Source organism: Geotrypetes seraphini, chromosome 6 (genome assembly GCF_902459505.1).
Source record: "Geotrypetes seraphini chromosome 6, aGeoSer1.1, whole genome shotgun sequence".
Taxonomy (NCBI): Eukaryota; Metazoa; Chordata; class Amphibia; order Gymnophiona; family Dermophiidae; genus Geotrypetes; species Geotrypetes seraphini.
In genome coordinates, this window is record NC_047089.1 from 225,209,260 (window position 1) to 225,234,482 (window position 25,223).

Below are 25,223 nucleotides of genomic sequence, written 5' to 3' on the forward strand. Positions count from 1 at the left end.
TCACTAAAAATACGAAGTTTGGTTATCAATGATTTATTATTAAAATTAGGTTTACTAATTACATTCCAGTTATTTATTTATTTTAATTCTTTATAACTTTCATCCAGGGTGAGGGATTTCATTTAGGGGAAAATAGTGGGTAGGGGATGGAATTAAGGGGGGTGTAGATAAGATTGAATTAATTCATATGGAAATTAAATTTGGAAGAATGATTTAAATTTGTATGAAATATTATTGCGATTCTTATTGTGTCGAATGTATTTTTGTATTATCCTATTGTACCGATTTGATTCTTTCAATAAAAATTGTTATACATAATCTCAAAATTAATTCTGAATGGTAGAACCAGATCTCATAAATCAATTTTTCAGGATCCCTGAGCAGTAGTAACAAGCAGCCAGCCCCCAACCCAAAAAAAAAGTGTTCTGTGCATGTTAAACTCACAGTTTCGTTAGTAGGGCAGCAGTCAAGACAGTCTGGAATGGTATGTTGTGTAGGAGGCAGGGAATGCACATTGGCTGGAGCTGGAGCTGGATTCTCCCTCTTCATCACAACTTCAATTCCCCCAAAACGATGCTAGGGAAATTAAAACAAAAACACAAAATACACATTCCATAAGGCAAGGAAATAATAAATTTTTTTAAAAAGCACTCAAGGCATTGACCTTGGACAGGGGTAGGCAATTCCGATCCTCGAGAGCCAGAGCCAGGTCAGGTTTTCATGATCTCCACAATAAATATGCACGAGATAGATTTGCATCTCAAGGAGGCAGTGCATGCAAATCCATCTCGTACATATTCATGGTGGAGATCAGGACACAATCATGCAGGAAGAAAATTGCCTAACAGGATGCCTATGTGAAATGCAAGCAAAAAGTTTTACTATTTTCGACAATATAGGTACCCATGCATAGATATAAAATATGGCATCCAAAGGCAGTCCTAGGTGTACACAAATGCTCATGTGTAAACTTGTACATGCTCCAAAAAGGTGCAAGTTTGTGTCTGTCTTTGTGCACATCACAAATCCTCTTGGCTGAGCTTAAAACGAAGCCTCTGGGAATGTCTATACACAGATCAATCATGCCATCTGCCACTCTACTTCAATCTCCCAAACTGATCAGCAGAGGAATGTAACTTTATACCACTTAAAAATTGTCCTATTAAAAAAAACAAACAAAAAAAAAAAGTTACTGAACACATGGAGACTAGAGAATTAAAACCAGGGTCAATACAATATATAAAACTACCTTATATACTCAAATATAAAATGGCCCAAAAATGGGGGGGGTACAGTTTATATTTAAGCCACCTTTCGATGACGGTGCTTTTTTCCACTCCTCCCGATGTCTGGCACTGCTATCCTCCACCCTCTTCGATAACCGGCACTGCTCTCTCTTCCTGCCCCCCCCCCTAATGACCGGCACTCCTATTCTCCATTACCCGCTCCCCCCGGTTCATAGACAACAACGCGGAAGACAAAGGTGCGTGCCGACAACTGAGCGCAAGACGGAGGTGCGCGCCAAAGAAAATTACCGTATTTTTTCACATATAACGCGCGCGTTATACGTGGTTTTTACGTACTGCGCATATCCTTGCACGTTATACGCGTGAGCGCGTTGTACAAATTTTTTTTTACACAGTTCCCCCCACCCCGAAGGACCGCTCGCACGCACCCGCACCCCCACCCCGAAGGACCGCTCGCACGCACTCCCACCCGCACCCCCACCCTGAAGGATCTCTCGCACCCCCACAGCCTCCCGACCCCCCCCCCCCATCATGTAGAAACTCCTACCAGTGTCCTGCTGCTTCCTCTTGGCGGTCCCGACACCCGACACGATCGGGGCAAGAGGGAGCTCAAGCCCTCTCGCCCCAGCCAACCGCGGCACCCCTGACATGATCGGGGCAAGAGGGAGCTCAAGCCCTCTTGCCCCCCCGACTCCCCGACACGATTGTGGCAAAAGGGAGCCCAAGCCCTCTTGCCCCGCCGACTCCCCAACAATATCGGGCCAGGAGGGAGCCCAAGTCCTCCTAGCCATGGCGACCCCCCCCCCCTAGTTGTTCGGGCCAGGAGGGAGCCCAAACCCTCCTGGCCACGGTGACCCCCTACCCCACCCTGCACTACATTACGGGCAGGAGGGATCCCAGGCCCTCCTGCCCTCCCGCCCCCCTCCAAGAACCTCCGACCGCCCCCCCCAGCCGACCCGAGACCCCCCTGGCCGACCCCCCCCACCCCCCTTCCCCGTACCTTTGTGTAGTTGGCCGGACAGACGGGAATCAAACTCGCCTGTCCGGCAGGCAATCAACGACAGAATGAGGCCGGATTGGCCCATCCGTCCCAAAGCTCCGCCTACTGGTGGAGCCTAAGGCGCCTGGGCCAATCAGAATAGGCCCGGGAGCCTTAGGTCCCACCTGGGGGCGGGGCCTGAGGCACATGGGCCCAACTCGACCCGAGGTCAGCTCTAGGCACAGCTAAAAGTTAGGTGCCCATGCGAGCGCTTAAGCCCGCTTAAGAGCAGCGATTCTGTAAGAAGGCGCCCAACACGTAGCCACATCCATGCCCAACATGCATAGCGCCTATTTTTTTTGGAAGGCCGCCTAAATTTTTAGAGGCGCCTAGTTACAGAATCCCACTTTCTTGCTAGGCACCTATGTTTCAATTATTGCTGATTAAAAAGCTTAATTCTGCTTGTTATTCAATTTACATAGGTGCCTATCTAGTTGGGCACCTCCGAAATAGGTGCTGGTTACAGAATTTGGGCCTCAAGGCCCTTCAGCCCAGCACAGAGCATCAACTTCCACAGCATCGGGACTGTAAGTGCGAGGTCGGGTCTGGGGCAGCGGAGGATAAGAGTGCCTAAGCCACTGTTCTTTGATTCTCCAGCGCTGCCAGTGGCCTCCTCTGTACTTTTCTTTTGCCACGGTCCACCCACCGCTGGAGCAACTTCCTGTTTCCGCTTGGGCAGACCGCGGCAGAGGAATGGTGCAGAGGTGGCCACCAGCAACGCAACAGAATCACTCCTGTGGCAGCGACCTTTGTAGTTTTCTTGGCGAGTGGGGGCTTCGGAACCTGGTGGGGAGAACATTTGGTGGGAGCGGGAGGATGAAGGGAGAGATGCTGAATGGGAGGGACAGAGAGAAGAGAGGGGATACATGGATGGAGGGGAGGAAGCAGAAGAGAAGAAAGAAGAGAAGAGAAGGTGCACTTGGACGGAGGGAAGCGGAAGTGTTGGAAAAAAGAAATTTGAGATGGAAGCAGAAAAATGGAAGAAAACTGAATATGAAAACATCAGTGCCAAAGAAGGATGCAGTACAAAAAGTGAAGGAGAGGAAAGAAACAGCAAATGCATAAGGAGGCCTTGGAAAAAAAAGAATTAAGAGCACAGATGGAACAAGATGATCAGAAAAATTAAGTTACCAGATAAAGGTAGGAAAAATGTTTTTAATTTTCAATTTAGTGATTGAAATACATCACTTTTGAAAATTTACATCTGTTGCTTTTATATTTTGGACTGTTCAGGAAGAAATGCATTTCTTTCTATTTCTCGTGTGATGTACTGTGTGCAGAGTCTGGCATATTAGGGTTGCGTTTGTGCACAATAGTACTTTTAATTTGTGGGTTTGTATTTGAAAAGGGTTTTTTCCTGCCTGAGTGACTGAGGCCAGGTGTTCTGGTGGGAATAGAAGTCCAGAAACTTTGCACCCCCCCCCCCCCCCCAAGTAGGAAAATATTTGTTGGCTCTCCTTCAGCCCCACTTGAAACATTAGTGATTACTTATGGCATAATCCCTGACAAATGACAACTCGCATAACCCAAATTTCTAACCTCGGTTGATATTCAAGTCAACCTTTTTCCCCTCCTTTTTTTTTTTTTTTTTTTTGGGGGGGGAAGGTTACCTCTGTTTATATTCGAGTATATATGGTATTCTTCCGTGACGCACCCTCATTCTCTACCTCCAACCTTAAGTGCTAGTTCCAAAGATAAAATTTACTTGAATTAAAACGTCATTAATGTTATACCACATCCCTATACAGTAGTATCTCAAACTTTTTAGCTCCGGCATACTAAACCAGGTTCAAATCCCACTGCTACTCCTTGTGCTCTTTGGCAAATCATTTGACCCTCCATTGCCCCAACACAGATTATATTGAGGCCTCTCCAGGGACAGGGAAATAGCTACTGTACTGTTGCTAACATCAGAGTTACTACTGAATAAAGCTGTGAGTGAAAGCCAAATCTAAAACATTGAATTCTTCCACTACCCACATTTCTCCTATCTTCTATCCCTTACCTTTCCTTAAGGGTGTGCTCTGTATCGGACCAAAAACACTCTTAAAATTATGTTACAATACTTATTGCTATTCCAGACATTCACCATTTGCTCAGGAAATAGTTGCTCCTAAACCTACCAAAATAAAAACACACATACACAAAAATGAGAGTCTGGGAACCAATGAGTGGGTTCATTTCTCTTCCGACAGGCTTTCCTATGCAATCAGAATCTTCCCTATTGGTTTTTGGGGAGATGCCCAAGGCCTTACCCCTCCAGGATGAGGCTTTACTGGCACAGAAGCGCCGGGAAGAGTCTCAGAATGTTTATGGGCAATTAATACTAGAGTGGAGGGCTATTGAAGTCGGTGGTAAATCGGAATATAAAATTTTCTGAAGTAGTACATAAATTAGAAAATGCTGATAATTTACAACTTTATAAGCAGTTTCTTCTTCTTCAACTGTTAAGGATTCACATATTATTCATACTCTATTTGAACTCGTGGAAAACATGTTGAGGGCAAAGAATATGCGCCTAGTCAACTTTCCAAAAACTCATCTGTTAACATCAGAAATTGCGTTACGTAAATACTTCAAAGAAGTTTTGAAATCGACTCGACACAGAGACCATGCCCATAACAAATTCTTACTATATCCCACAGAAGAAAAAAAAGTTTCTGCTGATCTGGGAACAGATCAATTAGAACCAATAGAGTTTGATCTGACGGGTTTCCTTGAAGATTCTCAAGATACGATTTATTCTAGATCAACCTTATTGGTGACATGTGCAAGGGAGATAGATAAATCTTTAATTATGAAAGCTTATTTTCAAAACAAACATGTAAAATTCTGTGGAGATAGTTTTAATTTTTCCAGATGTCACCAGGGCAACCCAGTTGAAAAGAAAGGCATTCTTGGATTTGAAATCTAGAGTATTGGCCCTGGAAGCCACATTCTAACTTAGGTTTCCATGTAAAATGTATCTTGAAATTTAAAGATTTTGAATACATATTTTGGGATTCAGTACAGCTTGAACAATTTTTGCAATTGCATGAAACTAAGATTGATAATTGATTTGTTCAATCATGATTATTTTTTTTTATTTCCTTGCTGATCAGATTACTCCCCCACAATGTGGACTAGAGGTTATAGTGTAATTATGAATTTTATTTTTTTGATTGATTTGTCTGTAAAATCCTTTCCTTGTCATTGTGGGCTCCTTTTACTAAGGCGCGCTAGCGTTTTTAGCGCACACAGGAAATTACTGCACGCTACGCTTCTAGAACTAACGCCAGCTCAATGCTATTCCGCGCGTTAAAGCCCTAACGCGGCTTAGTAAAAAGGAGCCCAATGTGTAATAATAAATGTTTAAACTCCAATTTTTTTTTTTTAAAAAAGAAAGTCTCATGCCACATCTCAACAAATCTTACAAATTTAGGCATCTGTGATCAAACTTCATTTGGAATCGTTTCCCTGAAAGATAATCTACAATTTTTTTCCAGAATATTGGAGGCTATTTTGCCTTCTCCCCTTTTGTGCAGTCCGTAGCTGAAAACAAGAGTAGAAGCTCGAGCAAACTAAGATGCTGGATTGTTATCCGTCTCACCTTCTCTTGATCTTCTGCGTCCGCCATCTCTCCCTGTCCCGTCAACAGAGGTAACACGCTGGAAGTGTAAATCTCCCACCAGAGGGTAGTAAAAGTCAAGTGCTGGTGTCTCGAGGGCGATCCGTCCTCCGTTACTGTTTTGGTCCGAGGGTTGTACTTGCAGTGCCAGGGCTTGGATGAACCCAGAAAATGAACCACCTTAGCATCCGCCCCAAATCTACACAAAGAGGAGGAAGGGTGTGGATTAAAAGCCACACACAAGAACTGTATATAGGACCACATCCCAAATATCACCTTAGCATAGGTCAGGCAACAAGACTCAATCATACTTGCATGTAAATGTGCTTAATTTGCATATCATTTGCTTGTTATAAACTAGTACTAATTGCACAAGGGTATACCTATGTATATTAAGTTCCATTACTGAAATTTTTATAACATTATTGCTACATGTATTAGAAAAGTTTGCTGCATTCTACCAGCAATACGAGAGCCCTCTGTTATTCTCTTTCAGAGCTAGAGCACCTTAGATTTTGGAGATTCATAACAGCAAATTTACCTACTTCAGAAGTCAACCCAAACAGATCATTTTTCAATTTATTTTTACTTCAAGTCCTTGAATAGTGCTTTAAAGCTAGAAAATTAAAATGCATTATTCTTTAACTAGTCTGCAAATGTGCCTGGCAAGAACAAAACAAAACAAAAACCCTCTCACTCTGGAATGATTCACAAAACCAATTTTTTTTTGTTTGAAGACGATTATTTAAAGCATTCCTTTTCTGACCATAAGTTTCCTATAAAAAAACAAACAAACAACTTTGTTTTCCATTGCAACCCATTCCCAAATTAAAAAAAAAAATTAAAAAAAAAAAAAGTCAGTCCTCTGTACATAACACATAACAGATACAGAAAAAGCAGCTGGATCAGTAGCATGGAATGTTGCTACTCCTTGGGTTTTGGCCAGGTACTAGTGGACCTGGAATGACTACCATAAGAATGGGCTATTGGGCTTAATGGACCGTTGTTCTGACCCAGTAAGGCTATTCTTATGTTCTTATGTGTGCCAAGTATACGACAATCAAGCCATTATAACATCACTGAGGTTGGCTCTGAGGCACTGTGGAATGAGGCATTATGACATCACAGTCTCAGCTCTGGAATGTTGCTCTCATTGGGGTTCTGGAATCTTGCTATACTTTGAGATGCTGGAATGTTGCTACTCCTTGGGTTTTGGCCAGGTACTAGTGGACCTGGATTGGCTACTGTGAGAACGGACTACTGGACTTGATGAACCATTGGTCTGACCCAGTAAGGCTATTCTTATGTTCAACTGCAGCAACAACGTTTGCCCTAGAACGTTTGGCTTGCTAGACCCCACATATCTAGCAGTACATTGCAGATCCAGCCAAGTCTACCGCGAGTCATGGGGGACGGGGACGGGGGGGGGTCTGAGAGGACGATACGATCGACATTGATGGATTTTTCGAAAGCACACTGACAACATAAGAACATCTGCTTTCTCTTTAGCAGGAGTGACCTTATGGAATAATCTAATTGGATCATTAAGAGCCCTCTCGGGATTTTCAAAAAAAAAAAAACAACCCACTTCTTTAAGAGGGTATCACAAAAGCATTTAAGTGAAGCTTGAAAACAAGAGTAGAAGCTTGGAGTAGAGCAAACTAAGGTGCTGGATTGTTATCTGTGGTGATCATAGCTTATACCTCCCCTCCTCAGCCAAGCCATGCTGTCTCACCTTCTCTTTATCTTCTGTATCTTCCATCTCTTCCTGTCCCAGAGGTAACATGCTGGAATATTTCCACTGATATGTGGGTGGCAATGTCAGATAATTGTTTTCCTGAAGAAACTGATGTCTTTTTTATGCTTGTACATGCCTGCATTTTATGACTATTTTGTAAACCGCCTAGGACTGGGCAGATAATACATTTTCTATTTCTTCACTTTTCTATGTGTTATGTTTGATATTCAGCTGTATTTTAGTGCCCATTGCACTTGTAGTTCTTCATGATGGCTGTCAACACACTGTAAAACATTTTACTTGTGCATGACTACAAAGTATATGTATTTTTATTCACTGATATTATAAAACCAATAAAACATATTAAACTTAAAATAAATAAAAGAACAATATGGTAACAGAATTTGTCACCATCTCCGTCCCTGCTGATAATCGCAGGATACCATCTGGTGTCATTCTCTAGTTTCTATCTCATCCTCAGTCCTATACCAGCATTCTTCAATGCAAGGCTTGAGGGTCATTATTCCAATTCTTATGTGAGCCAAGTATAATGAAGCCGTTGCGACATCACTGATGAGTTTGGCTGCAAGGCATTGGTGGAATGAGGCTTTATCACATCACAATCTCAGCTCTGGAATGTTGCTACTCTTTGGGGTCTGCCAGGTACTTATGACTTGGTTTGGCCATTACTGGAAACAGGATATTGGGCTTGATGGACCTTCAGTCTGTCCCAGTATGGCAATGCTTATGGTCTTATGTTCTAACCATCCAGTGTCATTCTTTAGTGCCTTGCATTCTTCAATGCAAGGCTTGAAGGTCAGTGGCGGTGCCCATTGATTCTTCCCTCTCTCCTTAAAGAATGATATAGGGATGGTTTTCCATTGTTATCTGCAGGGATGGAGATGGCAACAAATTCTGTCACCATGTCATTCTTTACAAGAAATTCTATACTCATTTCATGTCAATGAATAATGAATATATTATTTTATCATCAGATGTACCAGGGTGATACTACCTCATTATAGACAAATATTCTGAGATTTTATTATGTTGAATTCTAGAAGTGGGACCTTAAGAAGGATAGAGAGATAATACATAAAGACAGTCCAGAGAAGAGCTACCAAAAATGCTATAGACCTGCACCAAAAACCTTATGAGGCAAAGTAAGAACATAAGAATAGCCTTACTGGGTCAGACCAAAGGTTCATCAAGCCCAGTAGCCAATACAGGTCACTAGTACCTGGCCAAAATCCAAAAAGTAGCAACATTCCATGCTACTGATCTAGGACAAGCAGTGGCTTCCCCCATGTCTCTCTCAATAACAGACTATGGACTTTTCCTCCAAGAAATTGTCTAAACCTTTTTTAAAACCAGCTGTGCAATAATACAATTGCATAAGCCTAAATCCATATGGGGGAAGACACACTGATATTCCGACCATGCTAGTGCTCCTTTAAAATGTCATCATAGGGCATTCATCATCAATATGTATGCTAACAATGCAAGTCCAGAACATTGAATAAAAAGAATTTGATATGTGAATATGGACAATAATACTTACTGTCTGAAAGCTGGGCTGAAGGTATAGAGAGAGCTGATACTCAAGTTATATATGAAGGGCAGATGCTTGCTGATATCTGTTGTTGCCCAGTCACTGAAGAAACTGTTTAGAAGGCCTTGGTCTCCCCCTTCATAGGAACAAAGGAATAAAAGGATCAACTACAGGTATGCGTTGCATAATGTCCACATTACATTCTGTGAAAGCGAACGTTATGTGATTTGGAACCAAACAAGAAATGGAAGAGATTTTGCCTCAATAAATAGCAAAACAAAGAAAGGCAAGCGAGATGTTTACATCAACCAACAGTGTTATTTAGTGGCATAAAAAGTCTCCGTATAGTTACTTGGCTACTTGGTAACAGAGCATGAAAGCTAACGTCCTAACTAGGACCCCAGTTTTGGAAATCCGGAATGCCTTCTTCAGGGGACAGAAAAATGACAATAACTCGCTGGTTTTAAAAATACTATTTAAAAAAATAAATCTAGACACAAATTGTATTGGCATCTTCAGAATCTCTGCACACCAAAGAGATTTGGACTTTTTTAAAAAAAAATCTTTAAACCCCCAACTCCACCCCACAGACCACTGGCGCTGCTATCCTCCATTGAAACCCCACCCCCAAGGACACTGGTGCGGTTACCCTCTACTCTAAACCCCTTGAAGGTTACCGGTGCTGCTCTTCTCCCGTCCCACACCCAAGATGAATGGTGCTGCTGTCCACCTCCTTCTCCTCCAACCGGCACTTCACTTACCATACGTTTGACGCTGCTGTTCAAAGAGAATCTCGGAGAAGACTGAATCGGGAAGGCCTTGAGCACGCGCAGATGCTCAAGGCCCTGCACTGGCCCAGCGCAGAACAGCGCCATCAGCCTCTTTCAGCACCAGCATACATATGATAAGTAAAGTGCCAGTTGGTTGGGGAGGGGGGGGGGGAAGAGGCAAGGAGGTAGACAGCAGCACTGTTCACCTTATGTGTGAAGGGGAGGAGAGCAGCGCCAGTGGCCTTGGCACCATGGGCATTAATGTGAATGGATATTGGCCGGAATGACGGTATATGGCACATATTTCAAGAGCCATAGCACGCATGGCCAAATAAAGTCTTAATATAGGGGTGGACAGCCTTTATGCATAGAGGGCTACATTAATGTCAGTATTATCCCTAGTGGGCCACAACATTATACAATGTTAGAACTGGAAATACAGAGCTCAAACCCACGCTGCTCCTTGTGACCCTGGGCAAGTCACTTAATCCCCCCCCCCCATTGCCCCAGGTACATTAGATAGATTGTGAGCCCATCAGGACAGACAGAGAAAAATTCTTCAGTACCTGAATAAACTCATGTAAACTGTTCTGAGCTCTCCTGGGAGAAAGGTATAGAAAATTGAATAAATAAGTAAAAACATTAAACATAATGGAAACTACTAGAATGGCTATTCTTTTTTTTCTTTTTTTTATTATTTATTTATAAATTTTCTCCCTTGAAAAAAGAGGGGACATGATCGAAACATTCAAGATAATGAAGGGAATAGACTTGGTAGATAAAGACAGGTTGTTCGCCCTCTCCAAGGTAGGGAGAACGAGAGGGCACTCAAGTTAAGAAGATCGATTCTGTACAAACGTAAGGAAGTTCTTCTTCACCCAGAGTGTGGTAGAAAACTGGAACGCTCTTCCGGAGGCTGTTGTAGGGGAAAAACACCCTCCAGGGATTCAAGACGAAGTTAGACACGTTCCTGCTGAACCAGAACGTACGCAGGTAAGGCTGGTCTCAGTTAGGGCACTGGTCTTTGACCTAAGGGCCGCCACGTGAGCGGACCACTGGTCTGACCCAGCAGCGGCAATTCTTATGTTTCCCAGCAGGCTCACAGTTTAATGTACCTTGAGCAATGGAGGATTAGGTGACTTACCCAGGGTCACAAGGTTCAGTGCGGGGTTTGAACCTAGCTCTAACCACTATGCAACACCTCCTCCTAAAGGTTTACTCAGGAGAGCCTCAATGTTTAAAAAAAAAAAAAAAAAAAAATTCAATTAGTGAAGCCCACAAAGTAGAACTCAATGTCTGTAACTTGGGAAAGTACACACACACACTTCTTGTGTCTATGCCGACAAACTTTGTTTTCCATAATGAAGTATTAATACCTTGCTGCAAACCCCATGTCAAGAGATCACAAGCTACGCTTTCAGCATGCTAACCCCATTCCTTGGCAATGAAACATGGTGCCAGGGTGCCACACATAAATAATTGCAGAGCACCACTAACAGGTGCAGCTCTCAGAGCCAGAGGTAAGACTATTCAAGTTTGTTTGTGCCGTATGACTATTCACGAGCACTTTCAGGAATGTAAAGGTCAAGTCAGCCCTTCAGCCACAACTTCCAGGAGGCGGCAAGTGCTCTCCGAGAACAAAAGATAGCAGGAGCTTTGCAGTTTGAATGGAAACTTGGAGGACAAACATCAAAACATAGTAAATGACATCCGATAAAGACCAGCATGGCCCATCCAGCCTGCCCAGAAAAGGTGGCCAGGGTTGTAGCTGCGTCTCCATTCAATTACATCCTTTTTGTCTTTAGGGTTGTTAATATTTTGCATTTTTTTCAAGTGTAAAAATGCTCTATACTTTCCAATGTCATGCCTGATCGTGACAGAATACAAAAATAAAGACGACGACATGGGATAACCTATCTGCAATTGCCCTTCCCCCAGCCCCACTCTCCATGAAGAACATTCTAGGCATCCACCCTAACTGTGAAAATCTGTTACCTCCTGATGTTGCTTTTAACTTTATTTCATATCCTTAGTCCTAGAGCCTCAGTTTTAGGGGGGGGAAAAAAAGGTTGTTTTGTTCCTTACAGACATGTAAATTTTTGATATCATCATCTCTTTCCCATTTCTCCTCTCCCCCCATATACATATATTCAAGTCTTCCTCCTCTTCATCTTCCAGCAGAGACCCTATACCAACATATACCCATATGTAACCCCTCTTCCATTTAATATTTTCTAAAAACATTAGTTCCTGGTTTGAACAGCTATCTAGGGTACACCTATGGAGACAGATTTTATCCCATTGCATCAATGGACTTGTAGTTCCTTTCCATAAGCAAATTGCAACTTCGAGCCAATAGTTTTGAACCTTTTGCATAAGACAGCCATCCTGTAAAATGGTCAGTTTTCCTATGTTTAGTATTAATGGCCACACACTAATTTTCTCATTAGCATGCGAACCCCTTTGGCCCCTTTTATTTTGTAGATGGTAGGGATTCACGCATTAAACCAGTGCCAACTGATTAGTGAGCAGCAAAGTCCACACGCTAACTGATTAGCGCAGAAAATGGTCACTCTCCATGATAAAAAGTTTTGAGCGTTCACAACAAGAAATCGTGGGATACCTCAGTGCACCCTACAGTAAGCCATCCTTTTTGCAGCATTCACTTTTTGTCCTGCACTAAATATGTTACAGACTGCACCCTCAACCATATGTTTTTCTATAGCATTCCCTTGATCCTTCAAATTAGATTTTCTTATTTCTCAGAAATGATTTCAGGCCATTTTCGTCTCTTTTCCTCCCTTCCTGCTGGCTGACAAAGATACAGACATAAAAAAAAAAAACCAAGAGAGAAAAGAAACTACCACTCGACAGGCAAGACTGGTTTTAATGAGCTCCCAGGAGGAAGACCCCCAACTCCAGCTCTTAACACAAGAAAAACCAGGGAGAGACAGAATAAAAGTTACTTCTTGCCCTAACTTCTCGCCGGTATCAAAAGACTTACCATCAAAGCTGCCATGCTCTACAGCAAACTGTTTCAAACCAACATATGTTGCCAGGGAAGGCCTGAAGACAAAGACTCCGCTATTAAAGCAGTCAGGCCAGCCAGAATCAGGGGCAGCCGACAACTCATCCCTGTCAAACAGTTCGTCAACATTACACAGCACCTTGAAAAGGCAAACCAGAGAAAGGCTATTTAGTATTAAATGACATTTAGAAATGGGTAGCACACCCTAGAATCTTTGATAATTTTCAACTACAAAAAAAAAAAACCCACAGGGAGCAATCAGCAAAGCGGTCACTTCATTGCAAACTGTGAATCTATAAAACAGGCTAGAAAGCAAGGAGTACTATTATCCTCTTGTTTCCACCTGTTATGTTTTATTTCTCCAAAAAGTCTTTGTCGCCCCCCTGTCTTCTTAAATTTGTATTTTTACTATTGTTTGCTTTTAAGATTTTGTACACCGCCTAGAAGGCTATTAGGCGGTATAAGAAATTTTAATTAAAACTTGAAACTCAATATTATTTAAAAAACAAATAAAAAATATCTATTCACGAAAACATGTAAAGCAGTTACGATATGTGCAGTTTCAAGAGCCAAAATTACTGCACAACAAGTTAACTGCAAAAATAATGCATTTTAGAAAAAAGGGTGCTTAAGAAAAACTCAAAAACCATTCACTGTTCTTGGCTATCGTGGCTACAGCAGTGTAAAGAACTTTGAAAGTAATTCATACATACATGATAAGAGGCCTAAAAAGCACATACACAATGCAATTAAAAAGCAGGCGTATAGTCCTATAACTAGAACTTTACTGGTCAATGATATCAATGCTGCAAATGTGTCAAACATAACATTGCAGATCACACATGAAACAAACACGTCTGCTTTTTAGCCTTGTCTCTGTATGAACTCAGGTTTATCGAATCTGTTTGCACGACCCTCCGCCCCACTCCCTTAAAAAGCTAGACGGAGTAGAAAGTTTGTGTTCAGGAAGCGAGCGAGATCAAAATTTTGGAGTAATTTGGCAGAGCAGATGGAGGGGGATAAAGTAAATATAGAATCTCAGTTATGCGGCATCCATGGAGACCGGTAAATGCTGGATAATTGTAGTTTCTGCTTGCTTAATTAGTTACTGCAAAAATAAGCTTGGTTTCCTTTCCCACCTCAAGTCATCCTCTATCCCTCACATGCAGGACCTAGCATCTGTTCTTTACCCTCCCTCCCGTTTCAAAAGCAGTAGAGCCTAGTGGCGACAACCCTCCCTCCCTCCATTCCTGAAGCAGCAGAGCACCCCTGACATAAACCCCCCTTCCCTCAGTTAGCAGCAGCCAGCGAGCAGAGGATGTGCCGGTAAAAACGGCTGCTTCTGGCAAGGCCTTTACTCCGTTGCATCACTTCAGACAAAAAAGAGGAAGGCCCTACCTGGGCTGGCCAGAAGCTGCCTGTTTTTAACCCGAGTGCATCCTCTGCGTCGCTGGCTGCCGCTACAGCTCAGGTGAATGATGGAGAGAGGAAAGGGGGGGTGTCTGTCTGGACCAGATGCCTGCTGCTTCAGGAACATAGAAAGGGAGGAGATTTGTGGTTGCCACAATGCTTTGGGAGGGAGATTTGTAGCTGCTGCTGATGCCTTCTGGGGCTGGAGGGAGAGCGGTTGTTGGGTCAGGAGCACCACTTTGGACATTGTCTGAGGAGCACAGGAGACAATTTTTTTTTTTTTGTTGGGTTGGTTGGGAGTGTCGGTTAACCAGTATTCAATTAACTAAGATGCTACTGTATTTTGTCATAGGAAATGAGGAGGTAATTCATGTATTTAAGTCTCCAGAACCAGTGGGCAGAATTAAATTTAATATTTGGACAGAGGTTATGAGGATATTCGGGTACTCCCATGGTATGAATTGTCTTTGTTTTAGAAACAAAGTAGAGGTGGGTGTGCGAGTTCAGCGATTTGACCAATCTGTCCAGAGAAAAAATTCATATATTGGGGGGTAAATGGAATTCAAATGCCTAAGTTCTTCAGAAACATTGGGCTGATCTGACAAAACTTGATACCGGGATGGAGAGCATGGGATGCACAGGATGACAAGGAGGCGGAGGAAGAGGAAGTGGACAATTTGAGGCAAGCAGGAGGAGTTCTCAACTCAGTCCTCAAAGCATACCCAGCTGGTCATACTCTCAGGATACTCATATGAATATGCTTGAGGTTAACTTGCACATACATTAAGAGTATGTAAAATCTCACATGCATATGCATTGTGGATATTTTGAAAAACCGACTGGCTGGGTGTGTCCTGAAGACAGGGCTGAAAGCCCCCGATTTAGGAGAAAATAAGCATTCTGGGGTAGATGTGCAATTTTAAATACACCTTAACACATGTATTAAGTTACCTATTTGTTGGCAACAGAGAAAGGAAACCAATGCACCTTAAAAAAAGTTATAAATAGGATGAGTCGGTCCAGATTGCTACTACAAAACTGATTTGTGGTCTTTTCATAAAGCATATGGGGACAGACTTGGAGAACTTTATTTATTTATTTAGATTTTTATGCCGTCCTCCCAGTAGCTCAGAACGGTCTACAAGTGAACATACACAATGGAGTGTAATTGGACATATAAGATATACAATAGGTTTAAATGTTTGGACATACAAGACTGTGCAGTAGTTTAAATACAGGGAGTATATAGCAAATTAAGAGTAGAGTTTCAAGTATAAGTAATTTAGTTCAAATACAAGTTATTTGAGTTTAGATACAATTTATGAGAGAACAGACTAAGAGAGGACTATACTGAAATTTAGGGAGAAGATAGACAGGAGAGAGAAGAGAGAGGTGGGGCTTAAGGGGGGGTGTAGACTGAGGGTGACCTTTAGTTGAAGAGGAGGGTCTTTACCATTTTACGGAACGTCAATAATGAGTTCTGTAGTCTGAGTTGAGGGGGGAGTTGGTTCCAGAGATGTGGAATGAAGTGGCTGTAGGATCGTTTGCGGGCAGTTTCTGAGAGGAGGGACCTTCCGGGGGGAATGCATAGGCGTATCTCCGATTTTGAGCAGAGGGTGCGAGTGGGGGTGTAGATGGGAAGCTTGGATTTTATGTAGGAGGGGGTGGTGGTATAAATTCTCTTATGCGCTATTGCCAGGGCCTTGAAAGCACAGCGCTGGCTAATTGGGAGCCAGTGTTCAGCGTGGAGTGCTGGGGAGATGGGATCATGGTAGTTGAGGTTGTGTAGGAGGCGGATAGATACATTTTGGACCTGTTGGAGGCGCTTGTTTGTATTCCTGTATACTCTGGAAGAAAGGTGGGGAGAGAGGTGGGGATTATGACATATCATCATAAGAATAGCCTCACTGGGTCAGACCAATGGTCCATCAAGCCCAGTAGCCCGTTCTCAAGGTGGCCAATCCAGGTCACCAGTATCTGGCCAAAACCCAAAGAGTAGCAATATTCCATGCTACTGATCCTGGGCAAGAAGTAGCTTTCCCCATGTCTCTCTCAATAACAAGACTTTTCCTCCAGGAAATTGTCCAAACATTTCTTAAAACCAGCTACACTCTCCATTCTTACTACAACCTCTGGCAAATGCATTCCAGAGCTTAACTATTCTCTGAATGGGAAAAAAAAAATTTCCTCCTATTGGTTTTAAAAGTAATTCCCTGTAACTTCGAGTGTCTCCTAGTCTTTATAATTTTTGACGGAGTGAAAAATCAATCCACTTATACCTGTTCTACTCCACTCAGGATTTTGTAGACTTCAATCATATCTCCCCTCAGCCGTCACTTTTCCAAGCTGAAGAACCTTAACCGTTTTAGTCTTTCTTCATACGAGGGGAGGTCCATCCCCTTTATCATCTTAGTTGCTCTTCTTTAACCTTTTTTAGCACCACTATATCTTTCTTGAGATAAGGAGACCAGAATTGAACACAATACTCCAGATGAGGTGACATAATGGAGCAATACAAGGGCATTATAATATTCTTAGTCTTGCTAACCGACCCTTTTATAATAATTCCTAGCATCCCGTTTGCTTTTTTGGTCGCTGCCTCACATTGGGTGGTAGTTTTCATTGTATTGACTATGATGACACCCATATCTCCATGGCGATAACGTACAAGAAGCGAGTCTTTTACAAATGAAGGAGAACTCTGAAATGAGAGGGCACAGGATGACGTTAAGAGGCGACAGGCTCAGGAGTAATCTAAATAAATTATTTTTTACAGAGAGGGTGGTAGATGCATGAAAGTCTCCTGGTAGAAGAGGTGGAGACAAAAACTGTCTGAATTCAAGAAAGCGAGGGACAAGCACGTGGGATCTCTTTAAGAGGCGGAGACAGCGGATGCTGCAGATGGGCAGACTGGATGGACCATTTGGTCTTTATCCGCGGTCTTGTTTCTACGTTTCTAAGGCAGAAAGAGGGAGCAGGGGCTACCAGTTTCAGCCAACACGCTTGCATTGTCAACCAAAATGAGACTGAACTTGGCTTTCGGATCGGTTTTGGTACTGAAACCGAAACTCAGTTGGCCTCTATTATCCACGAAGGTGAGCGTGTTTTGCACATTTAACTGTACGCACTGTTACAGAACTGCTCTTTGGACAGACACGTGCTGCAGCGGTCAGAGCATATATTTAGCAGCACTAGCTAATCGGCATTGAATGTGTGCTCTGGGTTCAGCCAAAGAGGATTCATCTGGGTAGATGAATCCTTTTGAATATCTATCCCTCAGCTTTTTGAAAACATCAATTTTGTACTTCTGGTTCCAACTAAATGCAAAAAATGTGCAACAGTCTAGGAATAATTTTACGAGGAACAGCTTATTTATACTGCTAATAATAAAGTGTCATTTATGCACAATGCTGAACAATTAGAACACAAAAAGAATACAGATGATTGTCTAGACTATTTTCCTGCTTCGTTAAATATGAAACAGTACACTTAAATTTTAATAAATACAGTGTGTTCTCTGGGGCTGGGTCCTAGAAAATTCCATGAATACCAAAAACTTAAATATGGAACCATGGATCCTATAGGGGGGGAAAGGGGGTTAGGTTCCTTTGTGACCCTGTTCACTGTACACTTAGCTTCCCAGCACCATGAACTCATCAATTCGTGTACCCTTCTTGTAAAAGAACAGCTTACTATATTGTGCATTTTATACACTGTTTTCTTTGTAAAAATACTATTATGTACAGTCTTTTGATGTAACAATACTTGCACACAACTATAGATACCCTTCATCCTCATGTGGACACACTCATATGCACTATTGTTGTACATGCTCGTGAATAAGTGAAAATGAGTTACTCTATTTTGACTGAATAAGCAAATCTGTGAATACAGAAAACACTGATAGTAAACACACACTACTATTGTAGGGGCGATTCCTTATTTACACCTGAAGGTTAGGCCTCTCTGACATCATAAAGCCTGAACCATTGTATGCAAGAAATCATTCCAGCTTAAACCTTGCAAGAAGAGAAAGAAGAAAACATCTTTGTTGTTTATGCCTGATGCATTCTGGGTATGTACCAGAACAGTATTCTAGTCAAGGACATCCAGCTATGCCTACATGCTCAGCCTGTGTGAATCTTGGGGGAGGTATTGCTCCTATGCTTTTCTTATCTAATGAAGGCTCCTCTGATACACAGCCTGTGTGAGACTCTATACAGAAAGGCTATTCATCTAAGTCCTGTTTCTGGATTGGTCCGGAGAGGTCATCCGACGAGAACCGAATAGAAGGTGCCTAATTATTAATTATTCTGTGTTGGGATGTGAGGGAGCTTACATCTTAACATTGGATTCTCTGCACATCTTCTATAATAATTAAGACCTGAAATGTTACCTCTTGTGATTAGCTCTCTTCCAGGGAGTGAAGGAACATGACTTTTATCCAGACCTGGTTTTCATATCACTTAAGGAACTCTTGCTGACAGACTTTACAGCTCACTGCAGTAAATTACGGACTCTTACTGACCAGAAGTAATTCTATCACGTGCTACGCCGAGGAAAATTTCCATCTCCTTGATCAAAAGAGGCTTTACCTTAGGGATGGTAAGCAAGGAATTATATTTTCTTATCAGTGGGGCAAGGTAGATCTCTAATTGGCTTTCAGGAAAGGTGTTAATTACTCTGGGTGATATACTGTAATAGATTGCTGCTAATCAGGAATTGTTATTATAAGGAATTATCTAGTGTGTAAGAAATAGTTATATTCACTCATTTACTTAGGGATTATTATGTAATAATTATGTAATGATATGTATGTACAGAGACATTGTGAACAATAATTAGTTTATTATTTACTGCTGGCTTGTGAATTATATTTTTATATTTCTAATAAAATTCTTCATATAGCCTTGGTCTCTAGTCTTAGTATAAACTGGCAAAATAACGAACCTTGGGTAAGTAGATTATGGTTTTCCCTAGCATCTGACTAAAACAGGCACGTATTTGTTTATGTAACTGATTAGTCATCCATAAATCTTACTACACTATCATGCTGCATACTTCTGGTAGCCCTATATATTTAATATTTATAAATCTTTTCAATGTATATTTCGACTTAAAAAAACCAAACAAACAAACAAAAAAAACAACCACCCACAATAAACATGCACGCTTATGATATAGCAAATACATAAGCAAAACTACTAATTTTTTTGTCACATACCATAAGTTTGTTTCATCCACAGAAATTGCTATTAATATGAAGCCTCAAACCGTCTCTCTTTTTAATGGCATGTTTAAGCACGGATTCACCATTAGCCCATGAAACTCAAGACTCTTCCTAAAAAGTTGTTCCAATTGACTCACCAAGGTGTCGGCATCCATGAAAACACATTTGCTGTACTGAGTGAGTGCCCAGCAATGCAGCTTAGTGAAGGTTACACCCAGGTCTGGTCGCCTAATCAAAGACAAGTGTTCCAAATCTGCACTGTCCAATGAGCTTACTTCGATGATCTCATCGTACACTTTGCCGAGGACCGTTCTGAAATATCAAAGACAGCACATCATGGAGTGACAGTGGAACCTATTTGCAGAAGCAACAGACACAAGCGTATGGGATAGGATCGGAAATGATAGGTTGCTGGTGACTTAATACATACTTTGAAGGCTGGTTTGAAAAACAGGAGAAAAGTTATTGCAGAATATACTACAGAAGGCATTTCAAGATTTAGTAGTGATAAAAGGAGTGGATTCTAAGGATTCTTCCAGGAAAAATGCAGGTAAACTGTTAGATAATTCGATCAACAGATGGAGAGCAGAACCAGGTGCAACAAAAGGGGGGGGGGGAACAAAACACCCAAAGAATAAAATGATCAATTTTAAGCAGCAATGAGCAAAGCCCAGAACTTAATACATGCGATCAGCTTTATATATATCTATATAGTCAGGAGTGCTAAATGTACACATTGTGCCATCACTGCTGCTGGTTAGTTTAGACCTTTTATTCAAGTTAATCAGCTGTCTTTGGCATATCAGAGTATGAGCTGTAATGGGGAATGGTTCATGTTTAACCATTTTTTTTTTCTTCCTGAAAGGGAAAGGCGATGGACAATATACTGCCTTTCTGTGGTTACAGTCAAAGCAGTTTACATATTATATACTGGCACTTATTTTGTACATGGGGCAACAGAGGGTTAAAGCGACTTACTTGCCCAGAGTTACAAGGAATTGAACCTGGATCTTCAGGTTCTCAGGCTGCTACACTATCCCTCCACTCCGAGTAGATTTAAAGCATAAATTAGGTATGATTTGTGTGATGCATTCATGCAAAACAAAAGGGCATTACATAAGAAACACTCTACCACCACCTGCTCTCAAGTCTTCATCCTAGGCTTCATACACCATGTTTAATACAGACTATAACAATAGTAATTAGCAAGGTAAAATCCAAGGCATAGCTATGAAGCATTATGATTAAAAAAAAAAAGGGACCAACTCTATACCAATCCCTAAAAACAAAATAGGTTATCAGCAATAGATTATAAATAGAGTGCTTATGTTATCGTAGCTCTGTGCTACAATTATGTGAGTTGTGAACCATATGAAAAAAGGTTTTTAATAAATTAAATGAAGATACTGTATACAGAGACAGAGACCAATTCACAACGGAAAAGGTGGGAGCGATCCCCCCCCACCCCCAACAGCTGATGCCCAGCACGGATAACATGCAAAATTATATGCACGCTATTCATGTGGAGCAGTGCCGGTAAAAGAAGGGGGTGGGGGGGGGGGAAGAACTGTGGCTGCTCTGAAGAGCAGTCTCTCCTGTCAAACTTTTTTTGCTTCCCTCCCTGCCTGCCGACAAGGAAAGCTCCAAACAGCCGAGTGGCAGGGGAAGCCCCAAAGCTGCCAACCAGTGGCTTTGGGGAGTCCCTGTCGGCTCAGCTTTTCAACCAGCAGGGAGAGCAGCAAATAAAGCGATGCCTTCCTCCTCCCCCCCAGAGCCCCCTCTATTAAAAAAAAAAAAAAAAAAAGGCACCCCTGGTAGTCCAGTGGGCCACCACCCCCTCCTTCAATATCACCCATCCCCCAATCCCTTTTAAGTTGCAAAAGATCCCAATTTTGGGACTTTTTTGGATCAAAAATTTCAGCTTATATTATATGCAATATTAATGGCTTGTGCTGACCAAAGTACCAGAGTTATTGGGCAGATCCCTCCCAGAGGAAAAATTCCTTTCCATCCCAACATGTTGCCTCCATCTTGTCCCTCTTCCCATATTTCCTCAGATTCTTGTAGAACTAACAGAAATTACACAACGCTGGAAGCATAGATTCACTTATATTTTGTTTGTTTGGTTTAAGTCTTTGTACCACGCCCTTCAGTTATGCTCTCTCTCCCTCTTTGCTCCAGGGCAACACCTCCTCCTCCTCCGTACCATGAGCATGAAGCAGAATCCTGCCCCAATTAACCGCAGCTATTGCTTCCTCCCAGCAATACCTTTATTCTGCCCACAAAATCGTTAAGGCTGCTAGCATTTAGCAAGTTTTGAGAGTTCAAGTACATAGCAAAATTTCTAGAACACTGTGATGGGAGGGGGGGGTGGGGGGGGGAGAGGAAGAATTTTCAAAATTTACGAGTTTAGTTTGTTCTACAGCACACAATTCACACATTGGCGAGATCTCCAGGACACAGGGTTAGGGAAGAAATAAGGAAAGCAAATCCAACCTATAATTAAACTTGTCTCGTTTTTCAATTAGGATAAAACTTGTACTGTAGAATAACCAGGGTAAATTATAACCAGTAAACTGTATATTAGTATTAGACCCTAAATATGTCCTAGTTAGAAAAAACTTGTATCTGAAACATGTACTGAAATGATGGCTAATCTAAAATTGTAGCCTGTGAACTATATACAATGTCTGTTAAACCTATAACCCGTTCTGGGCTCTTTGGGGACAACGAGATAGTCATTTTATTTAATTTATTTTGATTTCTAAAAATGTGCATTTATTTAGTTTTATTTCTGAAGTGGAAAGGTGGGGGGGGGAGGAGGAAGAGACAGCAACTTCGAATTCAACTCAGTTTTACACTCGTTTAAGGGCTCCTTTTACGAATCGGCTTTAGCGTGCGAGACTTTTAACCACGCGCTAACCCCCGCGCTAGCCAAAAACTACCAAGAGGAGGTGGTAGCGGCTAGCGCGGCCGGCAGTTTAGCGTGCGCTATTACGCACGTTAAACCGCTAACGTGCCTTCGTAAAAGGAGCCCTAAGTTTTCTACTGCACCTGAACATATACAGGAGACGTAACTGGAACTCAAGCAACCAGCAAAAATTGGAAAAAAAAAACAAAAAACATTTCTGGCAGAAATTTAAGTGTAAACTTGGCATGCCACAAGCAAGTGCGCCCATGTTTTTCCTACTACCTGTCCGGTAGTTTGTCTGGAACAGTTTATGGCATGGCATAGTATGGGGTACAATATTAGTTAGGCCTATTTTTAATAGTAACTCTCAAGCAACCAGAAACTACAGTTATCCGGCATCTATCAAACCCCATGGGTATCAGTTAACTGAGAGTCTACTGTATTTCCCTAACCCCAGACGACTTACAGTCTAAGGGACAGATTTACTAAACTGTACTCTGGAGGGACCAGGAAGTAACATCAGAGGGAAATCAAACACCGGCACGAGTAGCAGGCCGGAGAACCTGCTCCTGCTGGTGAAGATTTAAAGAAGTATTTGGGGGGAGGGAAGAAGAGGACATGGGGGGTGCCATTGCCCCAGGTGCCTCCTATCCTCACTACATGACTAATGAGGAGCCATTGGTAACATCTGTGTCCATCGGTCTACATAGGATTTGTAATGTACGCATCTCCAAGGACTAGAAAAATTTCAAGAGCAAAGTCACCTATGTGAAACGTTTTTTGCTAGTTAGGGTACATTCGAGTACATAAAAATATAAAACTCTGGACCCCCCCCCCCCAAAAAAAAAAGGTTCCGATTGTGTCAAGTTTTTAGAAAATATTTTATCCTATTTATTTTTAATGAAGGATATTATTCTGGTCAGATTTAGAAAGCCTTAATATAGTGAACTGGAATATAATACTCAGACGTCTTACCGTATTCCATGAGAGACCTGCTCAGTGACCAACACTACCAATCTCCTGGATGTCCCATGATTCCTTAAAGACTGTCCGAGAACTAATGCTCCTTGGCAGTAAATATCGTTTGTGGCGAGTGTCACAAATGCCTGGTCCTTCACTGTGAAAAAAATACCCAGTCATTAATTGTCTGCATAGACCCAGTGTTGTGTATCATTACTCACAGAAGTTGTTTACCAGCTGGGACAAAAATAGTGTCAAATAAGGTTATAAAAGGCACACTAAGAGACCAGCAACGCCAACTCTGCTCCCTGAGAATACCTTGGCTTGTTACAGGTGAAAATATACATGAAATGACAATGTGGACATGCTTTTATCTACATATGAACCAGACAAATCACTTTCATGCATACATGCAACATGCTAAAACTCCAGGTCCAATTTGCTCCATTGAGAAACATTAGTCCACACACACAAAAAAAGGCAAACTGGATGAGTGAGGGATATTTGTGTTTCTGAATATGCACATTTTCTTGACTGAGCACTGAATGCTCCCTGACTCAGGTACTACTTGGAGTTGCCAAACCACTAGATGCTGGGCATTTTTCATAGAAAACAAACTAACTAATAATGGTAATTGCACTGCAAGATTAAGTACATCCATTCGTAACTTTCTTAAAAGCACATTTTTCCTGTCCAAAGTTATAAAGCAGGGCACGACACAATGGTCCATAGCACTGCTTCTGACCAACTTTTGGACTCTAGTCATTGCAGTTGGGTTTTTTTAGAACAATTGATAAGGTACGATTCAATTGTACTTGCTGTAGGCCACCTTGGGTGTATCTCTTCATAAAGGCGGTTAATATATCCGATAATGGGCTTGCAGCTAAATTCAAGTAGCCACATTACTATAGCTTTGACAGGCAAGTGAGTGTTAAGCCACTCATACAATAACTTCAACAAAAATGTAAAATAATTTTTTAAAAATTCAGTTTTTGTGGGGTTTTTTTATGTTCATTAAGTTTTTTTTTTATTATAATTTGAATAATATATTATCCAATAATACAAAGGAAAAAAAGAGAATCTCCAAACAAAGTACATAAAGCACAGTTACTTACCGTAACAGGTGTTATCCAGGGACAGCAGGCATATATTCTCACATGTGGGTGACGTCATCTACGGAGCCCCGATGCGGAAGCATTTTCAAGCAAACTTGATTGAAGATTTAAGTTTGCTCTGCTGCTCCACGCATGCGTGCCTTCCTGCTCCACTAGGGGGTGCATCCCCTCGTGGTCTCCAGTTCACTTAACTAGCCAAGAAGCCAACCTCGGGGAGGTGGGTGGGTTGTGAGAATATATGCCTGCTGTCCCTGGATAACACCTGTTACGGTAAGTAACTGTGCTTTATCCCAGGACAAGCAGGCATGATATTCTCACATGTGGGTGACCTCCAAGCTTACTGCAGAGGGATGGAGGGAAGTTGGCAATTTAAGCAAATAGATTTCGTAACACCGATTGGCCGAACCGGCCATCGCTTCTGGACAGGGAGTCCAGACAGTAGTGGGAGGTGAAGGTATGAACCGAAGACCACGTGGCAGCCTTGCAGATTTCCTCAATAGGTGTGGACCTGAGGAACGCTACGGAGGCTGCCATCGCTCGGACTTTGTGTCCCGTTACTCTCGACCATGCAGCGCGAGACCAGCCTGAGCGTAGCAAAAGGAGATGCAATCGGCCA

General features: G+C 42.0%; 1 protein-coding gene across 3 annotated transcripts in view; it reads right to left on the reverse strand.

The window, feature by feature from the left end:
* The window catches only part of GYG2 (glycogenin 2), an 80,453-nt gene that overhangs the window by 20,585 nt on the left and 34,645 nt on the right, over positions 1–25,223 (reverse strand). For all 3 annotated transcript variants that reach the window (XM_033949970.1, XM_033949969.1, XM_033949971.1), the window contains exons 2-7: positions 23,508–23,649; positions 19,759–19,933; positions 12,958–13,120; positions 9,193–9,319; positions 5,876–6,092; positions 445–576 (exon numbers count right to left, since the gene is read on the reverse strand). In XM_033949970.1, the coding sequence (XP_033805861.1) occupies positions 445–576; positions 5,876–6,092; positions 9,193–9,319; positions 12,958–13,120; positions 19,759–19,933; positions 23,508–23,649 (956 nt within the window). The remainder of the gene's footprint in view (positions 1–444; positions 577–5,875; positions 6,093–9,192; positions 9,320–12,957; positions 13,121–19,758; positions 19,934–23,507; positions 23,650–25,223) is intronic.